Raw genomic sequence first — 21860 nt, 5'->3', positions numbered from 1 at the left:
TGTAATTTCTCCTTTAAGCTATGTACAGCATTCTAAGCTAAAAACGAATCACTAGCCGACCTACAACCACGCAAGTGCTTGTGGTTGAGCACAAAATCGCAAGGACATAATTGCACGATGGCAAGGTGACCACAAAAATAATACTGACATAGCCTTATGCTATTTATATTGGAAGCAGATTGTGGAAGATAAAAGATAGCAGATAATTCTGTATTTATATCATATTTCCAGTTCTCTGTTTACCGGCTGTTCAACGTAATTGCAAGCGAGCATCAGTGAGCAGTCAGGCGAAAAAGCTATTTGACGCAGCAAAATTAAATAAAGCATAAATATTTCGTTTTTATTTTTATATAAGTTTATTCCTTTTACTTCACAATACAAGATAAAGAAGAGTAAGTAGAATTTACGGATAATATCGTTTACAATTGAAATTGAAAACGCGCTCAAAAGTGTACACATTGGTTAGACCAAACCACACAAAAAAAATCCAAAATAGTAATAAACCGAAAATAAAGTAAAAAAAACCGCTGCGATAAAACGTAAAGCGTGATGGAAGCGATTACTGGCATTGTTGTTCTCTCCCCTAATAACTCATGCTGCTGCTGTTCGCTGCAGCATCAAGCAAAGCTGGACGGACGCCTCTTCGTTCCATGCTACCGTACTTCGCTTGGTGATGTATTTCATATTTCGGGAATAAGTCATACTGGGATTGTAACATTTTTGTTGCTGCCTAATCACGACAAACGCGCTTCGTTGGCGGTTCCGCATCGTTGGGTGCAATCGATTGCAGCAGACTGCATTTTGTATAGTTGCCGAAGAGTGTTAGTAAGAGGGCTACGCCATAGCCGGTGGCACGTTCACCCTGCAACGAAAAGATGGCGGAATATAAGCAAAAATGTAAAAAGAAAGTATGTGTTAACGATTACAAAATAAAAGTGGACATTTTATAATAATGTAAAATCATGATTTTAAAAGTTATTGAATCAATTACTCTTATTTTGGACATATACCGAAAATTAACGAATTTAATTCATTGCATTCAATTCGAGATTTCTTTGGCGACTTCTTTATTAATCTCGATATAGGTATAAAGCGTTGATAAAGCATTAAGGATAAGTTCTATGGGGCTCTGAGAAAAAATATTACTTCTAAGTATAGTCCAAAGAAACAAATGAGCCCTAAAAACTAATTCCAGAAACACCATTAAGCTCGGTGGTAGCAGAGGTTGAAAACTTTCTGGAGTTTAAAGAATACTCCCCCGTAGCCTTATTGATTGAATCCATGCGCATGGCTTTCGATAGTTTCAACGTACATGTCGACTATTAAGATTCAAAGGAAACGGCATAAGAACTCTAGAGACTACAGATATCTTGTATGCGAATGTAAAGCTTTCTATAGGAAAAGAAAGAAAAAATTAACAACTATCGGTCGAGGCTTAACGCTGTCTCTGAGTTTTCACAGATAAAACTTTTTGTATTGATGAACTTTATGTGCTCCTGGCACAGGATGGTTTAGAAAGGAGCGAGTAGAGTGTGGGGATTCTAAAGACTTAGGAGTGTCGTCAGACATGCAATTTACCTATCTGGCGCCACCTTTCATATAGATGTATTTAATTAGCTGAATAGGTATCTAGATATAAAGTCAATTGTGTAAAATTAAATTGAGGGCTCTACAAAAAAGGTCTCATACAATTTCGTAAACCTAATCATCGGCTATAACCACGTTAACGATCTCTACGCTAATAAAGAAGAATCGTTTAAAAGATATCAACGGCCGAAATTTGACTGTTTTATGCAATTTGTTTTTTTCTTTTAGATTTTACAACCCAATGAAAAGCTTATTTTCAAATTGTAAAGCTCATGATCTTAAAGGAAATTTTATTTATCGTCAAACTCGACTTTTAACGCACGCGAAGCTTATCTACTACTATGAGCAAAAAATAGTAAGACTTTTTTCATAATTTGAATATTCTTAATATATTCTTCACATTCAATAATCCACCTTGGCCCCAATACGCTTGTGCTAAAATTTTTTCCAATCTTGTTAAAGTCAAGTTCTTGAATAGCTTTAAAGCGCCATTTACGTTTAATGTCTTCAATTGACTCAAAACGGTTTTCCGGCAACGATCGTTTGAGTTGCTGAATAGCCAGAAGTCACACGGAACTTAATCAGGTGAATACCGTGGGTGCGGGTCTTTTGATGAAGAAATCTATGTTGTTTCTTGTTTGTTAAGAATTTGGCGAAAAACTCACGAGTCCCAATCGTAAGCATAGATCTAGCACTGCTCGCCAGTAATAATACGTTCCATGACATCCTGTAAGTCGGAAAACATAGTTTTACAGATGTTTACGCGATACTGTTTTTCGAAAAAATTAAGTGATTTTGGAACCAATCGTGCTTTCACTTTGCTTAGACACAAATGATCTTTCAAAATGGTTTTCACTGATCCTTCCGATATTCTAACGATGCCGATCTTACTGGCATTAATCTAATCGTTGATTCTCAACCACAAATTCCTTTTTTTATAGACGTGTTTTATGTTGATAGCCGTCCTGGACGTGGTTCGTTGTTAACACGTTCTCGAATTTGAATAATTTGTACCAATCAAAAACACTTGCACGCCGCAAACATTTTGAACGTTTCGGCATCAGAAATTTGATTCCGCACACAAAATTTAATGGAACTGCTTTGTCGAATAATTTTACTCATCGCCGAATTCACTTTATATACGCACTTCAGAAAGACAAGCGTATACTAAACACTAATGATTCTTTTGACGTGACATTTGGCACAGACGTCACTGACAGTCATACGAACCTAGAAAAAAAAATGTCGACAAATGGGTTTTCGCGCGAAATTTAAATTAAAAAGTCTTACTGTTTTTTGCCCACAGTAGTATACCATATACGAGTATTTGCTATACATACCGTCGATACTGGAGTAGCCATATCGACATGCATCCAAACACCGGGATAATCGAACCCTAGATGAGCGCCAACAAAGACACCAGCACAGGACGGTTGAGCGTTATTACGATCCTGAAAATAAATTATTAAAAAAGCAGCTATAAATATTTATTATACAATGTGTTATTCATATATTCAATACAATATTTTTAAGATTTTACTTTTGATGAACAAATCTACGGTCGGTCACAACACCAAAACAGTAACAGAAACAATGCGTTTCCATAAAGCTATATAATATGGCTTCCTTGGGGATACGGTGAAGGATTTCAGCTGAAAGAAAAATTCGAAAAATGTTCACCAAGCAGCGTCCAATCGAAATGCTAACAAATTTCACCCAAGCATGCACTGCGTTTATACCTCGCTTCCGAATACAACTCTAAAAATTTAATATTGCAATAGATAAGAAATGCAATAACAACAAAGCAATGGTAATGCAACGTTGCATCTGACATGACATATTCGCAAACGAACAGAACGATAACGGAAAATTTTTGCATGAAGTTTTGTCATAAAAAGCTAATCAAAAATATTTGCTCTCAAAACACGATCCTGGATACTCGCATGCCAACCGCAGACAGAGAAGAGAAATCGCTCATATGCAAGGGATACACGCAAACTAAATGCTAAAATATTGCATAGCACCGTCGCTTTTGTTAACTTGATTTGACACGAAATAAGCGAAGAATGCAGGCGTACGCTGGAGTGAACCTGTATATATATGATTGTGTGTGTAGGACGGTTGATGGCTGTGACAGAAATCAAATGTCAAAAGCGAAAGTGGCTATTGTCAATATAATTGACATTCATTTGACATATCACAATGGCAACCAGGCAATAAAACCGTTATTTAAGTGGGCTGTGTGTGTATGAAGGAATGCGCGTGTCAAATCAATCAGTATGCACGCACCACTAGTTTGCAAGCGCGTATGTGTGCGTGTGATTGGAGGAAGAGGCGGTTGCATGCATTTTCAATTAATATTTATTTGCTAGTTTATAGCCAGCCACACAAATGCAAATTCAACAAAGACAATGTTACAGAGTTTAGCTATGCAATGCCCTCTTTTATGTACATAGTACACACAGTATGTCCCATAATTCTTTTTTTCAATTTTTTTTTGAATTTTCTGTTCCCTTATACTGAATTAATGTAGAAACCCACTTTACCATTGGAAGGGTTCGAAAAAGGCCCAAAAATAATAATACCGCTCGACGTGCGGAGCGCTCGGAGAGCACAACTCCAACTTTAAAAGCGTTTTTCTCAAAACACACTTTTTTAAACTGGCGGACATGATTCGTGTCGAAATACTCAACCGATTTGCTTACTTTTTTTCTAAATGTTCACAAAACGCCTGGCTATCGTCCATATATTTTTATAATTTATTGACAATGTTATGACAAAATTTATGTAAAAAAACATGGGAAAAATTAAAAAAAAAATTAATTACTTTTTTATTTATCAACATTTTTTCATGATTCTAGTAGGGACGATAACCATTCACGTACTTTTTAAGAATAAATTGGGTTCTTGTGTTTCAGAAGATCCAAACATGAGAAATCGTGTCCGCCAGTGAAAAAACGTATCTCATTCACCCAGCCATTTCTCCGACAGATGTCATCAAAAAATTCCGAAAAAATTTGTTTATACACTCCACGAAATACCTCATAATATGTGAAAAAAATTCTATTGTAGAATAAAAATTTCTATGAAAAAAAATGTCAAAAAACAGGCTAGATTACCCTACTGACAGATATTGGAATGTGTTGTATGCAAAAACAGCAACGAGACACAACATGCATCAGATTCTGCGCAGTTTCAAAATTGTTTTCACAATTCGGAGAATCACAAAAAAGTACCCAGAGGCGGATCCACGGGGGGGAACTGAGGGAGAGTCCCCCCCACAAAAATTAAAAAGTTATACGTTATTTCCAGTGAACCACAAATATCATATCACATGAAAATCAAATTCATCTTATTTTCAATAAAGTTTTTAAAATTTATTTCTTGCCTACAGACCGACATGCAAAATAAACCAATGCTTACACAGGACAAACTTATATATATACAAGTGTGTACCTATATTCTCTCTTTGGCACATTTTTCTGTATGTTTTCGAAGGCAAACCATGATACCATGCTTTTCCCAGAAATTGAACAGCAGCATTTCGAAATCCGTTCAAATTGCTTTCATTGGAAAGATATCTGAAATATTCAGAGAAGTTACAACATTTTTCCAAGTTTCAAGACTGTACAACTTTGTGAGATAAAGTGGGTACAAAGACATGATGTCGTTCTTCAATTCACATTCACCCTTCCCGAAATCGTTCAGGAACTTACAAAACTAAGTCAATGGAAGAATAGAACGACTGTAGTAAAAGCATCGAATCTGGTCACCGTACTGTGCAACTTCGAGTTTATTGTTGGAATTTTCTGTCTCAGTGATGTTTTGTCACTGACGCAGCCACTTAGTGTGATTCTCCAGAACAAATCAATCGACCTTTCAAAAGCATCAAAATTCATAACAACATTGTTTGCAATCACTTTAATAATTTTTTTTTTCCAAATGCTACATAGATGGCTGAATTAGATGTTGAAGTAAAAAAACCCAGAACATGTAATCGTCAGAGTCATCGAAACGATCACCTATCTCAAAGCTGTGAAGACTTTTACACGGTTTCTGCATACATTCCACTCATTGACACAGTCATGTAAGATTTAAAATGCGGTTTTCCGATGAAGTTCTTGAAAATTTCAATTTGAGTCAGCTGTTACCAAAATTTAACCTAAATTTTGAAGAAAAGGTTTTAACTGTAATCATTGAATGCCTAGTTAGACGTTTTGGGAAAATCTTGCCCGGAAACAAAGAACTGCAAAAAACGAAGCTCAACGCAGAAGTAGCGCTTTGGCAACAACAATTGAAAATGAAAATGACTACGAGAACACAACTCATCTCTGCCTTAGAAACCCTCTGCACTTGCGATAAGGATATACATATGTATATATGTATATCCGACGATTCATATTCTCCCTCACGTACTCTGCACTTAAGCAGCCACAAATGCTAGCGTTGAACGATCCTTTTTATCTTTGCGCCGAATCAAGACTTGGCTCAGAACAACGATGTTCCAGGAAAGATTGAACGGCTTAGCACTCCTTATCAATTACAAAATCATAAAGTTACCAGACTTTTTCCTGTGTGTAAAATATAAAGTTTATGCGGACAATCCCGCTTCGATTCAAGCCTGGGAGCAAAACATCACGCGTGTCATTCGCCAGTTACCAGACGAAATGCTCGAAGGATTCATCGAAAATTGGACTCAACGGATGGACTATCTGAGACGTAGCTACGGCCAACATTTGAAAGAGATAATCTACAAACAATAAATGTCAAATAATGTTCTTTCGAATAATATTAAACACTCCCCATTAACTTTGAATTTTGTATGTTTTTTCCTTAAAAAAAAAAGTAGGGAACCTCAAACTAGATCACCCTTTATCTTACGAAACAATTTTTTTAAATTTTTATATTTATTTTATCAACATAAATTTAATTTCAATTTCATGAATTGAAATTTATTTCATCGGATATATTACAAAGTCGACGATGATTTTACAAAACAAGACATCCGTTAGAACCTTTTGCAAAAATAGCTAAATAACTGTGCCAAAAAAAAAAATTGAGACAATACTGCATGTGATATCTTTTGTTTTTTTTTTTATTTCTGACTGTTCTCAACTAATAAACAAGAATATGAAATTTTGTTATAAAAAATACGTAAATAAATAGGTGCGTAACTTTCAAAATCTACTTTGAACAACTTCTTTTGTGAAATATTTCAAAATATCATATCAAAACTTTATTGATGCGTACTGTAAGTATGTACATATGTATGTACGTACCCGAATGGTATTTATTCGAATTGTTTTAATGCTATGAAGTCAAACATTATTCCATTTGAATGGAAGTTTAAAATGAAGTATTTAGTTGATTTTTACAAAGCCCAGTTACGGGTCTTCTTGTTAGTAGAAGTCATGCAAGCAATAATAGCCAACATCGCTCAGGACAAATCTCAGAAGCACTTCTGTCAACACTGTGAAAATCGATGAAAGCGGCTAACCCCGCCAATTGCCCATCATATAACGGTAATGTTAAAAAAAAAAACTAAAAGCGCGATAAAGCAATAAATAAATACGCCATAGAAAAAACAAAATTTTACACTTCATAGGAGCCGAGGTCAAAATTAGACGACGGGGGTGGCACCGAAAACATTAAGCTGAAAATCCATATCTCTGAACCTATCAGACCGACAGCGAGATCGGAAATAACCACGCCAACTTCCCTTACAACGAAATTTTAAATTCTATCTAATTATCCAGTAAGCAAATTAAGCACCAATGAATGTGTCGTTTTGTATGTAGACCCCAGTTCCCAAAATCGAACATTTTATTTTAAAATATCGATCAATTCCCGAGCAATCTTACGGAAACTAAGATTAAATCCTTTCCTGATAACAGTATCTTTAACTAATAGCAATGTATCTTTTCGCTTCAAATGTTCATACTGAAATCAGAGATAAACGTCAAACCACCTAAACTTTGACAGTTGATCGAGTTCAGGAGGTTTTGACGTTTAGCAATTGGAAACGAGCGATGGCCAGATTGAAATTTTATCAAAAAAATATGTAAACGGAGGGATTAGTTGCATCGTTCAAGACCACTTATAAAAATGAAAATTAAATAAATTTGTAGAATTTAAAGATATTTGATGAAACGTTTTTGTAATTTGAAGCATCATAGTTTTATTTTCAATGAAAATGATTAAAAACGTTTAATGATTGAGAGCTAACAAGCTTAAATCCAATTATTGGGCATTGAAAGGACAAAAGTCAGATGTTATAATATTCTTTAAAAAGATTTAAATAGTTTCTCCATATAATAAATAACCGCTATATAGTAATTTTCATTCATACTAAATGTTGGGTGTTTGAATTTAAATGCCAAAAATTGTAATTTTGTTCAATCTGGCCATAATGGAAAATGTTATAAAAAACGCTAATTTTGAGGCGCTCTCACACTGGAATAAGTTTAACAACCCTTTATTCCTGCTGAAATGTTGCATAAACCTTATCAATATCAACAACATTCCTTAAATCACAATGAAAATATTTATGTTACTACACACATACATACATACATATTACACACATAAGTTTATTTTCTTTGTTTATTTCCTCTTGCTCTTCTAATGTGCATCATTCACAATACGTAATCAGCTGTCAAAATTGCTTGACTACAGCTCAAGAAATAAGGAATTTTTTTTCTTGAGCATTTACTTAAGAGCTGGAAACGGACCTATAAGACACAAAAACCTTTTGTGCTCTAACCCACACCAAGGGAAGCACAATGCGACATTTTGAGTTTTTTGAACGAAATGAAAGAAATAAAAGAGAATGGTGGGTGCATCCATACAACCAGAAGCGCGATTCAGAAAATATCATTACATACTTATTTGATTTCTGAACTGATAATGCATCGGAGAAAATTTCGAAATTTCACAACGATGCAGGAAGGATTAATAAAACATTTAATTTTTAAGCAAAATAAAAACTACCGCAAAAGCAAACGTGTTTATCTGTCGTGTCTTGTCTGTTCCATTCTGTGGGTTGCGCCGTAGCTCAGCATGTACATATGTATAAACAACAAAGACGGTTTTGTCGCATTTGGTGTGCGTTGGCTGCATGAAAGTACATACATATGTACATAAGAAGTTTGACAACAGTTCTTCAAACAAGTCAGAGAGCACGAGCATGCGTTTTCGTTTCGTTTTGCTACGGCGGAACGCACACCGAATGAAACAGACAAGACAAGACAGAAAAACCCGTTTCGTTGCTTATAGCTGCACCGTTGTTTTTCATAGGCAAAATTGCGCATTTTATTTGTGCTTTCATTGTGCATACAAATTGTTATAATGAACATTGACGCGGAAAAATTAGTGTTTTTGATCGAGGCAAGGAGCCCAATATTTAATAATAAAATTAAAGATCACAATAATAAATTAATAACGGAAAAACTATGGGAAGAAATAGCTACCGAAATGAATAGTGAAGGTAAGTTTATTTTAATTTATTTATACTATTTGTGCATACATCATACGTAATGTTGATAAGTATTTAAAAACATAGTGAGAGTCCCTTGTAAATATGTATAAAGTACAAAACTAAAAAAAAATTAGATAGCGTACTTATTTTGTCAAGAAACTAATCCCGTGGTGGAGTTAAAATATGATAGAAACTGGCCTTGTGTTTTCAATATTTTCATTTGTTGCCCCTTGAACTCAATATTCCATATCATCGCGTTCATTATATATCACATGAAGAAAATGTTCTCGTTCCCGAATCATATTAGGGGTTTTCAGACCGAAGCCTGTTAATTTGGTAATTCGTTAGTTGATACTTCGTTGAAAGGCTTAACTGTGAACATACTTTTTGTTCTACCTCTGTAGTATGATAAATTTTATTCCGAAACAGCTGATTCAATTTTATTAAAGAGTAAAAATGCCTCAACAAAGTGCAAAATCAAAAATTGTCAGTCATTTAATTGAAAATTATGTGGAGCAGATCAAATTTATTACTGGTAAGTACTTTAAATTGATGTACAGAGGAGCAGGAGAACAGCTGATGTGATATTACCGAGTAACGAAACAATTATCAAGCTTGCCAGATGGATAGTTCGTTACTCGGTAGAACGATAGTCTGTTAATTTTACAAAAAGAAAATACATGTTAAAAACTACCGAATAACGACTAACGAATTAACGAGGCTGGTCTGAATACCCCTATTATGTAAAGCACAAGCAGCTAATATAATAGTTTATACTTTATTAGGCGACAACACAATTTCTGTATGAAAAATTCGAAACTTATCTGCAAGCATACCAAATGCGCACTCCATGACTCATCTTGCTCTTAATAAACAGTAATTGTATATTCTTCGCTCATTCGTAAGAAGTTGTATGCATTTGCAACTTTCTGGACATAGCGTTTGGTTATGTGGTAAATTCAATTTTTTTTGAATAAGTTTTTTTTCCAAAATGAGAGTGTTTGAAAACACCACTATCTCAATTTCGTCCAAAGTCGCCAACATCAACACAAATGAACTGTCAATATGCATCAACTAAAGCTTATAAATGTTTTGTATGAAATTTTTTATAATTAAAATAATCTGATCCTGCTTTTGGAGGGCACTGTATTCCTTTGTGTTTTCCATCTATAGCTCCTGCTTAATTAGTAGGAAAGTTACACATTTTTTCAAAGGAATCCGCTATAGAAAGCCATTTCGCAAAGTTGTGTTTTTGAAGGTAAAATGGTGATAATATTTTCCAGACAACTTTTCAGGTTTCCCTAACAAAGTTTTCAATTGTGGAAGCCCCACAGCGAGAAAAGACAAAAGCGACTTAAATGATTCCCTAGTTATCAAATTCCTGAAGTTATATTTTAATTAATTTTAATTTTTGTATACCCCTTAATAATAACAATTTTAAAATTCCAAATTTTATATCTTGCAGTAGCAGCATGCAAAAATAAATGGATAAATTTACGGAACTCATATTCGCGATATTTGAGGGAAGAAAAAAACAAACCATCTCGATCGAGTGGTAAACAGAAGCGGAAGTGGTACTTGGCTGATGCAATGTCTTTTTTGAAAGAATTTGTACATCAGCATCGTGATATGAGCAGTATTTTACCTGTAAATAGCACTGACATCGAAGAACAAACTGCCGACATGTCGCAATATGATTTTACGGATGCAGTAAGTACTGACAAAAGCAGTCCAATACCTACGAATAAGAGTAAGACATCTATATCTGAGATGATAGCAGGACCAATGATTGAATTCCTAAACTCCAGAACGAAGCAGAAACCAAAAGAAAATGGAAATGAATTATTTTTTAAAAGTTTGCTGTCTGATTATGAAAAACTCTCCAGCAAAAGGCAAAGACTATTCAGAATGTATATGCTAAATAAAATGAATCAATTTCAAGAAGAAGAGGAAAATGAATATTTAGGTACCTCAAAGTCATCGTCAGTCAAGAGATTATCTAATAAAATATATGAATCCAAATAAATATTTGTGTAATTAATAGTTTATATTTTCATACTGATCATGGTAAAATTTTACCAAAGAAGGGATTTTGAATGAAACATACATTGATTTTAAGTTTAAAAAGCTATTTGTTTTTATTTACCGTAGTGTTATAATTAATCTTTCCTTTATTTTTTTATGCTTTTGCTATAGTTTGTATTTTGGTTAAATATTAAATATTTTTTTAAAGAAAGTTTTATTAAGTTTAATATTCGAATGTTGACACCTGCAACCTTGTGAAATTTCGAAAAATTTCGAATTTGTAATAATATTCAGAGCATCGCGTTTTCCCATAGAATCTGATCAAATTTGATTCGGAATTCTTCTTAGATTGCCATTAATCTTCTTGTAAAATTTTATCTTTACAAGCAATTCAGCGATTTTTACCATAAAAATTAACAAAGCGTAGCTTGAGGTTTTGGATTTCCATTGGAAGCAAAGCTACGGAACGTTACAACTATTGCAGAACTGTTTTGGTGAGTCTCCCACATAAGTATTTGAGTGGCACAAAGTATTCAGTGAAAGTAGTGAAGTCATCGAAAACTTGCCTCATTCTGGTCGTCCGTCCACTGCTGTTAATGACGATAACATCGAAAACGTTGAAGAAATAGTGAGATAGCAGAAGGCATCTCTTATAGATTATCTGAATACATTTTGGTTAACGATTTGGATATGAAGCTAAAAGATTGAATCTTTTTCAAAAACTAAGACTAGTAAATGTCCCAAACGAGATAGCTAAGAATCTAGCGAATGGCGCTCCAAATATGCGTCGGAATCGAAAAAAAATTCACTGAAATTACCGAAGGACATCACAGCCGAGTCTTATAGCAAGTGTATGAAATATTGGATGAAGCGTTTGCATGCTTGTACTTCTTCAGAAGCAGCCTATTCTGAAGGCGATTGATCAGATCACATATTCAAACCTGGAAGGTTCATCAAATTGAAAGGTGAATTTTGTCCATTTCATTTCCTTCAAAGTAATCCCTCTCGCTGCAATACACTTATGCCAACGAATTTTCCAGTCCTCATAGCACTTGGAAAAATCTTCCGTCCTGATGGCCATCAGAGCCTTCTTCGATTCAGCTTTTATATCTTCAATTGAGTTAAAATGGTGTCCTCGGAGTGGTCATGTGAATTTGCTGAATAGCCAGAGTTTACACGAAGATAAATCAGGCGAATTCGGCACGATATTAGTTGAAAATGTGGCGAAATGATGGCGAATAAGCAATGTAGTATGAGATGATGCATTATCGCACTTCTTTGTTCAATAAATTCAGACAGAAAAATCAAAGAATTCACTGTTAGAGCCTCACAAAACGACGCGTATCTCAAATACTAATGAATATTTTGACGTGAAATTTAGTATAGATGTCACTAACAGTACTACCGAATACATACAAAAAACAATTTCCGATTCGAAAAACAAGCGAAGTATAAATTAAAAATTCACCTTTCAATTTGATCACGGTATTATTTCGGTGTTGTGATGGTGATGTTCAAAAAATTTAACTAATTTGTAAAGTATTAGCATTAGGCACAAATAATATTTTTTTACAAGTGAAAAAGTGAACGTATGATTGCAATTCGAAGAAAGCAGATGTATCTACTGAGCTTAAGACAATGTCTCAAAACACAGTATTTTGTTCGAACATGATAGCATTATCATTATCTCTACGAAAAGAAATAATAGTAACCTCCATATTTAAGTTGACTAAAATAAAATACTAAGCAGAATCGTGCAAGTTTTCTCATTAATTTGCAAGTATCCTTTGAACTGGAGCATCTCTTGCGCACTTGTCCCGCATTGGCAAGACTAAACTGTGTCTGGGATCCCTACGACATGATACACTGGAGGAAGTATCCATAGGTAGGCGGCAAAGTCTCTTGAAATTCGCGTCAAGCGCAGACATCTTAAATGATGACTTATCCTCTGGGACCTAGCAACTGAACTCCATCTAACATAACCTAACCTAAGAAAAGTTGTAGTAGGAGAAAAGATCCTTTTCTACAAGATTTATTTATTCACTTTATAATTTATTTTAAAGCTACAATTGCAAAGATATCAATTTTCTTTTCTTATTGTGCAAAATAAGCCCAAAGACACTTTAACAATGCCCTCTCTAAAGTTACAAGTGAAGTTCGCATTATAAAACTTTTGTTTGATAAATGTACGATTACACCGACATTAGAGAGTGAAAGCAAATATTGGCTGAATGGTAAATGCACAAGTACAAAAGAAGATACATAATTTATGAAATATTCAAGATAATAGAAAAATATGAAACATAAAATGCATTAAAGCGAAATTCAAGGCAGAACAAATAAGGAAATAAATACTCGTTATAAGAATGACAGGGGGGTAAAAATGAGAGTATGAGAGTCGGCATAGAACTCACAATATGAAGCATTATCATAGCCTGTATGCCGCAAATGTTGGCTGTCATATGTTTCACATTTCATATTATGAGCTGCCGCGGTGGAGATGTGGCAATTACGAATGCATGATGAGATCTAAACTACTCCGTAATCGATTTTTTTACTTTGTGTGAAAAAAAACGCATCCGAGGATTTTAGGATAGTCTAAAACGAACAATATTAGACGGTGATGCAATCTTCGGTTGTGGAAAATCAGGGAAGAAAATCAAAGACCGCTTGAACGCTTTACACGAAGAACCTTTTCCTTCGATGGCGACAGTCAAAAATTTAACGAATTACGGATTTCAAAGAAGATTTGAAATGCCACGCATCGAAAACGGCCATCGCAGAGGAAGGTGTGGCAAAAGTCCAAGAGCTCGTATTGAGAGATCGCCTACTGAAGGTCCGCAAAATGGCTGAGGGAATAGGCAAACGAAATAAAGGTCAACTGGTAAGCATTAGGGACCAAGGAACAGTAGTCGGACCGAATTTCATCCGCGAACAAACTCCGAAAAAGGAAAATACTGCACCATCGGACGGCCGTAAAGGTAATGGCTACCGTTCTCTGAAATTCACAAGATCGACTACCTAAAAATAGGAAAAATAGTTTGAGGACTCTACTAAAGCAATTATTGAGGAAAAAATCCAATTGACGAGAAAAAAACTTGACATTACCACGCAAACTGGTTAGTAAAACGAGCTCCAACCATCGAGTTCTTCAGATTTGGCCTGATGCGACTTTTTTATTCAAACTTGAAAATGTAGCTCTCATACTTTGCAAACCTCCAGAAAGCGTATTTTTCAGATAGGCCAAAAAAGTTGAAGTATCGCAAGGGCATAGTGGTAAAGGGAGACTGTAAAACGCAATTATCCTTAAATTTTCACTTATATTTTCTGGTGCACAATATTAGTAAGACGGGACTTTTGCAAGCTACATCTTATTTATAGAAATTGTACTATTATTCTTACGATTAATTGTGATTTGAAACTAAAAAGAAAAGTCTAAAAACATGAAGCCCTCCATAACTATAAAGTGGTATTAAAATTTACAAAAGTCACTCTCCAAAAAGTACCCACTGTGCGCCAGAAACTCTGCAAGTTGTTTCAAAGTTTTTATAAGCCACTCATCGATGTAACACGGCATTTGTATCAATGAAACAATATTCAAACCGTATTACAAGCACATCATAACAGCCAGATTTCCCAGACATCCGCCCAGATGTTTCCGCGTGTTAAACTGTGCAGAAAGCTTACTCGACTGCCAGCAGAAACAGCGCAGAACAAAATTTCGAAAGTCGCATAAGGATATAAAAAAGAAACGAACAGACAAACCGCAAAGCCGTACATGTTCGGCAACAAACAGATCCAAGCAGCAAACGCAACTTTGACGTGTTGTCAGCGATTAAACTTTTCAATATTGTTTACACGCCTTGATGTATGCTTGCGTTTTGGGTTCTTCAACTTTTTCGCTTTCTCCTGGCACAGACTCCAACACCGAGCCAAACATGTAGCGAAGGCTTACTTGTCTTTAATATTCGTTCGATGTTCTTTCTTATCCCTTTCGATTCAATTTTCTACGATAAACTTTTGCATATAAAAAGTTTTCAAGGTTATTATGTGGTCTGTGTGCAATCTGAGTCTGCCTTGTTTTCTTACATTTAGTTAGCGCTCTTATGGCGTTGCCTCAACTTTAACATTTGCCTGTGTAATAAAAATAAAACAAATATTCCAAACCCGCTCTTGGCAAGCAACTAATAGCATTTTTGCACTAGGTTAAAATGGAAACAAAACGAAGCGGAAATCAAAAGAAAAAATGCTCGTGGAAGTGCGAAGTAATCGTATCAGATTTTTGGTGGGTACGCCCGATGAAACTTCTGGAGATACACAGCGATACGGCACGTCACACAGTGGGCATAGCAGGAGCGATAGCCGAGTTAAGTTCTATCAAAAAAACTAAAGCATTATTGACCACATGTTTTGAACAAAACTGTCCTAAGCAATTAAGCTCATTTGCACCTTGATTGGTTCGTTAATCACCGAAATTGCCGCTTGTGGAAGTCTGAGGATCCACGTGTGATTGTCGAAAAACAAGTGCATTTACAACGTGTCACTGTTTGGTGTCGATTTTGGGCTGGAGGCATAATGGACCATAGTTTTTGGAAAATGATGCTGGTCAAGCAGTGACTGTTACTCAATATCGCGACATGATAACACAATTCTTTTTACAGAAATTGTAAGATTATTATATGGCCAATTCGTGCTTTCAACAAGACGGTGCCACATTATTAATAATCCGTAAAACCTAATAATTACTACTAAATATTTAAACTCTTCTTCTGTGTAATTCCGAAAACACAACCCCGTGCACAAATGACCCTCAGTGACACGCAAAAACATAACATCTCCACATTCTTTTATATCAAGACCTTTTTAAGTAAGTATACGTAAGTGCATGAAGGATGGAGTGGCAAGAAACGATTATTTTACACACGGCTCAAGCAGCTCACGACTTCCGGTTCTAGACCAAGTATCCTCTGGGTAGCCAAAGAACATCCGTTTGAAGGCAAGCTAAAGTGAGAAGACGAAACATCCCTCCACCGGGGTGGTGCGCTGGGTTTGGGAAAAAACACCCCCCCATGAAAAGAAGAAAACAGCCTCGATTGAGAGACCCCTCCTGTTGATGACGACCACGGCAAACGCATTAAGGATCACAATTTAAGGGCATGCACCTGGAATGTCCGGTCTCTAAATGGGAAAGGTGCCGCTGGCCCGCTGCCGCTTGTAAGCGTGAAGGCTGACATAATCCCCGTCCAAGAAGTGCGATGAACCGGACAAAAACAGAGACGAGTGGATCCTTGTGGCATTTACTACATAAAAGAGCATGAATTCGGTGTGGGATTCGTCCTGGGAGAAAGAGACTCCGTCGCCGAGTTTTGGAATTCACCCCGGTGAAGTTCTTCAACAAATCGCTGATTTGCGTCCATGCCACGACGGTAGAGAAAGCCGATGTCCCCGCCACGATGTCAAAATCAAGCTTGGTGACTTTGACGCCGGGGTGGGCAAAGAAAGTATCTTTGGCACAACGGTCGGTAAATTCAGCTTTCATGATGAAACATCCCCAAATGGGTTGGGACTAATCGACTTCGACGGGGCCAAGATTCCAGCATAGGAAGATTCATCAAGCTACCTGGCTGTCTCCGGATCGAAAAGCTACCAACTTGATCGATCCTGTTGTGATGAACGGAAGACACGTCTTCAGTGTTTTAGACGTGCGTTTGCTCCGAGGTCCTAACATCGGCTTGAACCACCATCTTGTTGCAGCCAAGATACCCACTGCTATACGGTGCAGAGGCATTGACGAAGACAACATCTGATGGGTTGGCGTTACGAGTTTTCAAGAGAAAGGTTCTGAGAAAAATTTATGGTCAATTGCGGATTGGCAACGGCGTATACCGCAGTCGATGGAACGAGATATACGACGATATTGACATAGTTCAGCGAATTAAGCGACTGCGGCGCCGTTGGTTAGGTCATGTTGTCCACTCCGTTGGTAAGACCAGGTGTAGATAAAATCTGAATTTTATCAAATCGGTCCATGAATTATCATAACTACCATTTACTAAAAATATTTCAATGAAATTTATACACTTTATGAAAAGATGAAAACTAGTGCCGTATCGAAGAATTTTTTACTTTCGGTAAGTAACTGTTGATTTTTACCCGAAATTCGTAAAAGTTTTCTGAAGTCGCTATTTTTTTAATTAAAAAAAAGCATCGATTAACAAAACTAATTTTTTGTCCATATGATTAGAGACCTTGCTCTAACCCGAATATATTAAATATACTATTTTCCGCCCATATACTTGATTTTATAATTAACATATGGGATAATATACATATAGGATATTTTATTGACTTTAAGTGAACATGTGTTCGGTCCAGCTGTTCCCACACCATTTTAAGTAAGAAATTGTTTCAGTGACTTCGTAAAACATATGAATATTGTTTTCCAATTTGAATTAAAAGACAACAAAAAATTCATAAACACAAGCTCCGGGGAGCAACAAATATTTAACCGCGAGAAAATAAGAAATAGAAAAACAAAACGACAAAAAATACATGTACTGAAATAACAAAGTCATATGATGTTAGTGGCTTCCGACTTTGCGCGCAGAGTTGAGGTTATGTGTGAGCAGGAGAACTTGGTGAGCAGAAAAAACTGTTACTACACCAGGGAGCAATTTCCAATATTTAAGCAATAAAAAATAACTGACGGGCAAATAAACGGCGGGCGGACGGTTATTTTATGAAAGCGCCTTGTGGCCTAGAAGACTGTGCGGAAAGCAACTACAAAACAACAAGCCTGCATGTGGATGATGCACAAATAAATAATTATTATAAAATATTCGCCCGAATTGCGGTTTGTATACCGCTGTATTGACTCCTGTTGCCAGTCTGATGCCGCTGATAGCGCCACCGCTGCAACTAACTAAACAAGTGCTGATTTATGGCGCTATCCGGTGCGATTTTAAAAATTACAAACACAACACAAGCGCAGCAAGTAACGAAAGGAAAATAGTAAACGCCAACAGGAAGTGCAAAATGAGGGGAAATGTAGTTTGCAAAATAGTAAAAAAAAATTGCACGTATGAGAAAAAATATAAGCTAAAAATCTAGCAAAACACAAAGTTGTATGGTAAAAAATATAAAAATAGACGCGGTTCTTAAATAAATGCCAGTCAGGAGGTGAGTGTGAGAACGCCAAAGCTGCAAGTCGTCACGGTACATGAAAATGAAACGAGTATCGTTGTTGTTGCAAACAAAGAATATAAAAGTAACGCACAAAGCAATGCGAAGTAATACCTTCAGTCACATCTCGATGGAGTCAGAGTACTCGCACTTTCTATGTGTAACGGACTAGTGGGTTGTTTTAGAATTTCTATGGAGTGCTTCCTCTGCTGACTGGTTGGGCGGTTTATATATAGATTTATTACTAATGGCAACAGCAACAACACATTCTTCGCTGGGGAAGTTTGCCTGCTTGCATTGGAGGTTGCACTTTTCGCTTCGCCGAATTTTATGCTTTCTTTATTCACAATAAATGCCCTAAACCGCTTTCCGAAAAATATTGGCCACTGCCAAATAGTGACAAAAAAGTACCCGGAAATTGTAAACAAAACGCAAAATATTTCATTACTACTCATCAAAATTTATTTTGTCAAAACACTTCTGCCAACGACTTTTCCGGTCCTCATACACTTTTCATAAGCACTAAGCCTCAATAGGGCCAAATAAAACTTCTTATCGACGTCTGTCTCTCCGAAACAAATTCATAATGCACCAAACCACGAATATCGAAAAAACAGTGAGCATCACCTTGATTTTTTAGCGGCTTTGTCGTGTTTTTTTTTTTTGGTTTTGGCTCGTTTTTTCCTTACTTTCCGATGATTGTTGAATTGTTTGCATTGGAGTTCGCACGATCAATCATGTCTATGAGACCAGCTTACGGTACTCTTTTTGGCGAAATAAGCTTTATCGGAACGAGTTGAGCAAGATCGCGTTCCAAAATCATTCGAAAGGACTCGTGAGAGATGTCGAGGTTTCTTGTCATCACTCTAACACTTCCCTGATGTTTTCCATGCACCATATCACTTTTCACTTTTTTAATATATTCATCAGTTGAAGAGGTCGACGGTCGTCCAAAACGAGGCATGTCTTCAACGATCTTTCGACCATCTTTGAAGGTTTTGTACCACTTGTAGGCTTGCGTTTTTGATAAAACTGATTCACCGTAAGCCTTTTCCAACATTCGCAATGATTACGCACACGAAATTTAGTTAGAAATTGAAAATTTGAAGCAAATTCTATGTTCGATATTTTTATCCATCGCAACACACCACATACTTTTTCTTAAGAAATATCGAGTTTGGCGTTAAATTTAAATAGAATTGATCTAAACCTCATATCTCTAATATAATGGACTCCTATTCTCCGGTTGATGTTTTTCACAGAAACCAAATATATTCAATTTAGCTTCTTCGGTTGGGTTTATATTATAATATATAAACATATTTATTTTGAATTAATCACTTTAATATAAATATCTCGGATTTGAAATTTTAGATTTGACTCGATTTTAGTTTTTCTTAAAAATATATTTTTTATAGAAAACATAAGGCATCTTTGCTAAATACATATAATAAGATAAGCTCGAATGCTCTTAGATGCACGATAACAATCTATGCTACAATCAATCAAATCGAATAAATGCGATTACAAATCCGAATCAGTTTAAAGCGCTCAATAAATAAACTGTAATCTTGATAAGAAGTTATTCACTTTTATTTAATACTTGCTTGTATGTATACATACATATGTATGTAGTATGCACATGATTAAGAATTCTCCAAAGACGCGATAACATTTATAATTCGCACAAATCAATCATGCACGTCAATCAGTGGAACTAAAATGACTCGAAATGCTTTTGACAGGTATTTCAAATTCTGTATTTGTTGTGCTTATCAGTGTATTTGTATGATGAGTACATTTGGCCGTTTGGCAGCGTGAAACTCACCGCATGTACGCCACCATTTATACATTTCCTCCACCACAAACTACTGTAAACCAAAGATCAAGTAATAGTAACGAGGAGCCATAAATACCGATGAAAATCAAATCGAAAGCGGAAATGACTATTTCAACTTTGACTTTCTAGAGACACTAAACTGTAACTGTAAGTAGATTGTCGGTGGCATTGCTTCCACATATGTATAGGTCGGTAAATAGATGCATTTATGTATGACAACATGCTCAACTGGCAACTTGTAATTAACTGTCAAAATTATGACAGATGGGTAAAAAAAAGTTGACTTTCACATAGTTTAAAAAAGTGCCAACCAGATTTTGTAGTCGAACAACGAAATAACGTTCAATCAAAAGTTGATTTGGTAGATTTTTTGTACAGAAATAGATAGCTTTACGAACTACAAGGTGTCTCATGTACAGAAATAGATAGCTTTACGAACTACAAGGTGGCCCATGTATGTAGTGTTTTCAGGCATATGCTATTTCGGTGTTGGCGTCTTTTCCACCGAAAATCTGTAGCAAGAGTTTTCTCGAAAGGACATTTAAAAACATTAAATTGAACGATATTTAAATCGGATTATCAATTTCAACAATAGCCTACTGGTAGAAACCTTTTGTTTTCACCGTATAGGCTGAACATAAGATGAAGAAACAACTCATGATTCAAGCCCTTAAGTTAAATATCGTACAAATAACGCGATAGATCCTGAAATCGCCGGTCTTGAAGAACTCTTGCATGAGATATTGGGAAAAAAATACGGACAAGACTGAAGTCATAAATCAAAATTAGTGCGAATATTGGTTCACAATTTGGTCCACCCTGTAAATACATGTATGTGCACGTAAATATACGCTCATCCATGCCAATGGCTTGTATTAGACAGCCAGAACAGTACTCTCATTCTTACTTACCGCAACGGAGTTCTTCATATCGGCTATAGCTGACGCAAATTCCGAAAAATGCAATTCCGGTAAGTAAATTATTGGCGCTAATAAATCACCAGATCTACGACCAGCTTCCAACGCTTTCGTTTCCCATTCTTCGGTGTTGGTGAGTATGGCACCGTGGAGTTTGCCCGTTGCTATGCCCTGCAAGGAGAAATCATATTTTTATTTAAGATAATAATTTTACTTGACAAATTTACTATAATTAGCTTAATGAAAGTGGCGAACCCTCAACTTATGCAATCAAGGTGATTACTTTACCATTGTCGTTTGATATTATATATTTCTAAGCAAATTATGGATGTGTTTGACAAGTTCTAATTATTCATAAATGTAGTAAAAACTAAAAACAAGTTCAAATAGATGAAATAACACATAAATACATATTTACAGAAGTAATTAAAGTCACTGAAAGAATAACTAATAAAGCTAATAAAAAGTTACTGCTGTTGGGCGTTTAGTTTGCACGCAGACCACATATGTACATATGTATGTATGTATATAGTAGAGCACAGCAAAACGAAAATCATATGAAATCGAGTGCATGATTTTTAATAGAGAAACACAAACCGTCTGTCATTCAAGTGAGATTGGTTCACTTATGCCATTCAACCCATCCCAATGGTAAAAGTCATGGATAGCCAGGCCACATCGTCTTACTACATTAAATCGCACCGGCCCATACAAAATGCGTGAAAAGGCTCAAATGCCTATTCGTTTACTATCTGGTCTACCTAATTTGGGTACCATAACACAGGAACATAGCAGGAAACGCAGCATATATAGACTGATATACTACCGTGAG

The 21860-nt window shown here is 35.8% G+C and overlaps 2 protein-coding genes across 4 annotated transcripts in view; one reads left to right on the top strand and one right to left on the bottom strand.

The window, feature by feature from the left end:
• Positions 1-332: 332 nt before the first annotated feature.
• LOC120767008 (probable aminopeptidase NPEPL1) overlaps positions 333-21860 on the bottom strand; it is a 39347-nt gene continuing 17819 nt past the window's right edge. The window contains exons 4-6 of one of the 3 annotated variants that reach the window (XM_040092820.1): positions 21023-21199; positions 2928-3038; positions 333-862 (exon numbers count right to left, since the gene is read on the bottom strand). In XM_040092820.1, the coding sequence (XP_039948754.1) occupies positions 731-862; positions 2928-3038; positions 21023-21199 (420 nt within the window). In that variant the 3' untranslated portion in view covers positions 333-730. Of the gene's footprint in view, positions 863-2792; positions 2818-2877; positions 3039-21022; positions 21200-21860 lie in introns of those variants that run through there. The other 2 variants (XM_040092823.1, XM_040092821.1) reach the window with 2 other exon arrangements.
• Positions 8808-11101, top strand: LOC120767011. Its single transcript, XM_040092834.1, has 2 exons — positions 8808-9073; positions 10530-11101. Exons 1-2 carry the CDS (start codon positions 8935-8937, stop codon positions 11087-11089), a joined length of 699 nt encoding a protein of 232 aa, XP_039948768.1. The 5' UTR covers positions 8808-8934; the 3' UTR covers positions 11090-11101.

Source organism: Bactrocera tryoni, chromosome 1 (genome assembly GCF_016617805.1).
Source record: "Bactrocera tryoni isolate S06 chromosome 1, CSIRO_BtryS06_freeze2, whole genome shotgun sequence".
Taxonomy (NCBI): domain Eukaryota; kingdom Metazoa; phylum Arthropoda; class Insecta; order Diptera; family Tephritidae; genus Bactrocera; species Bactrocera tryoni.
This window is presented reverse-complemented; position numbering and strand designations above follow the sequence as displayed.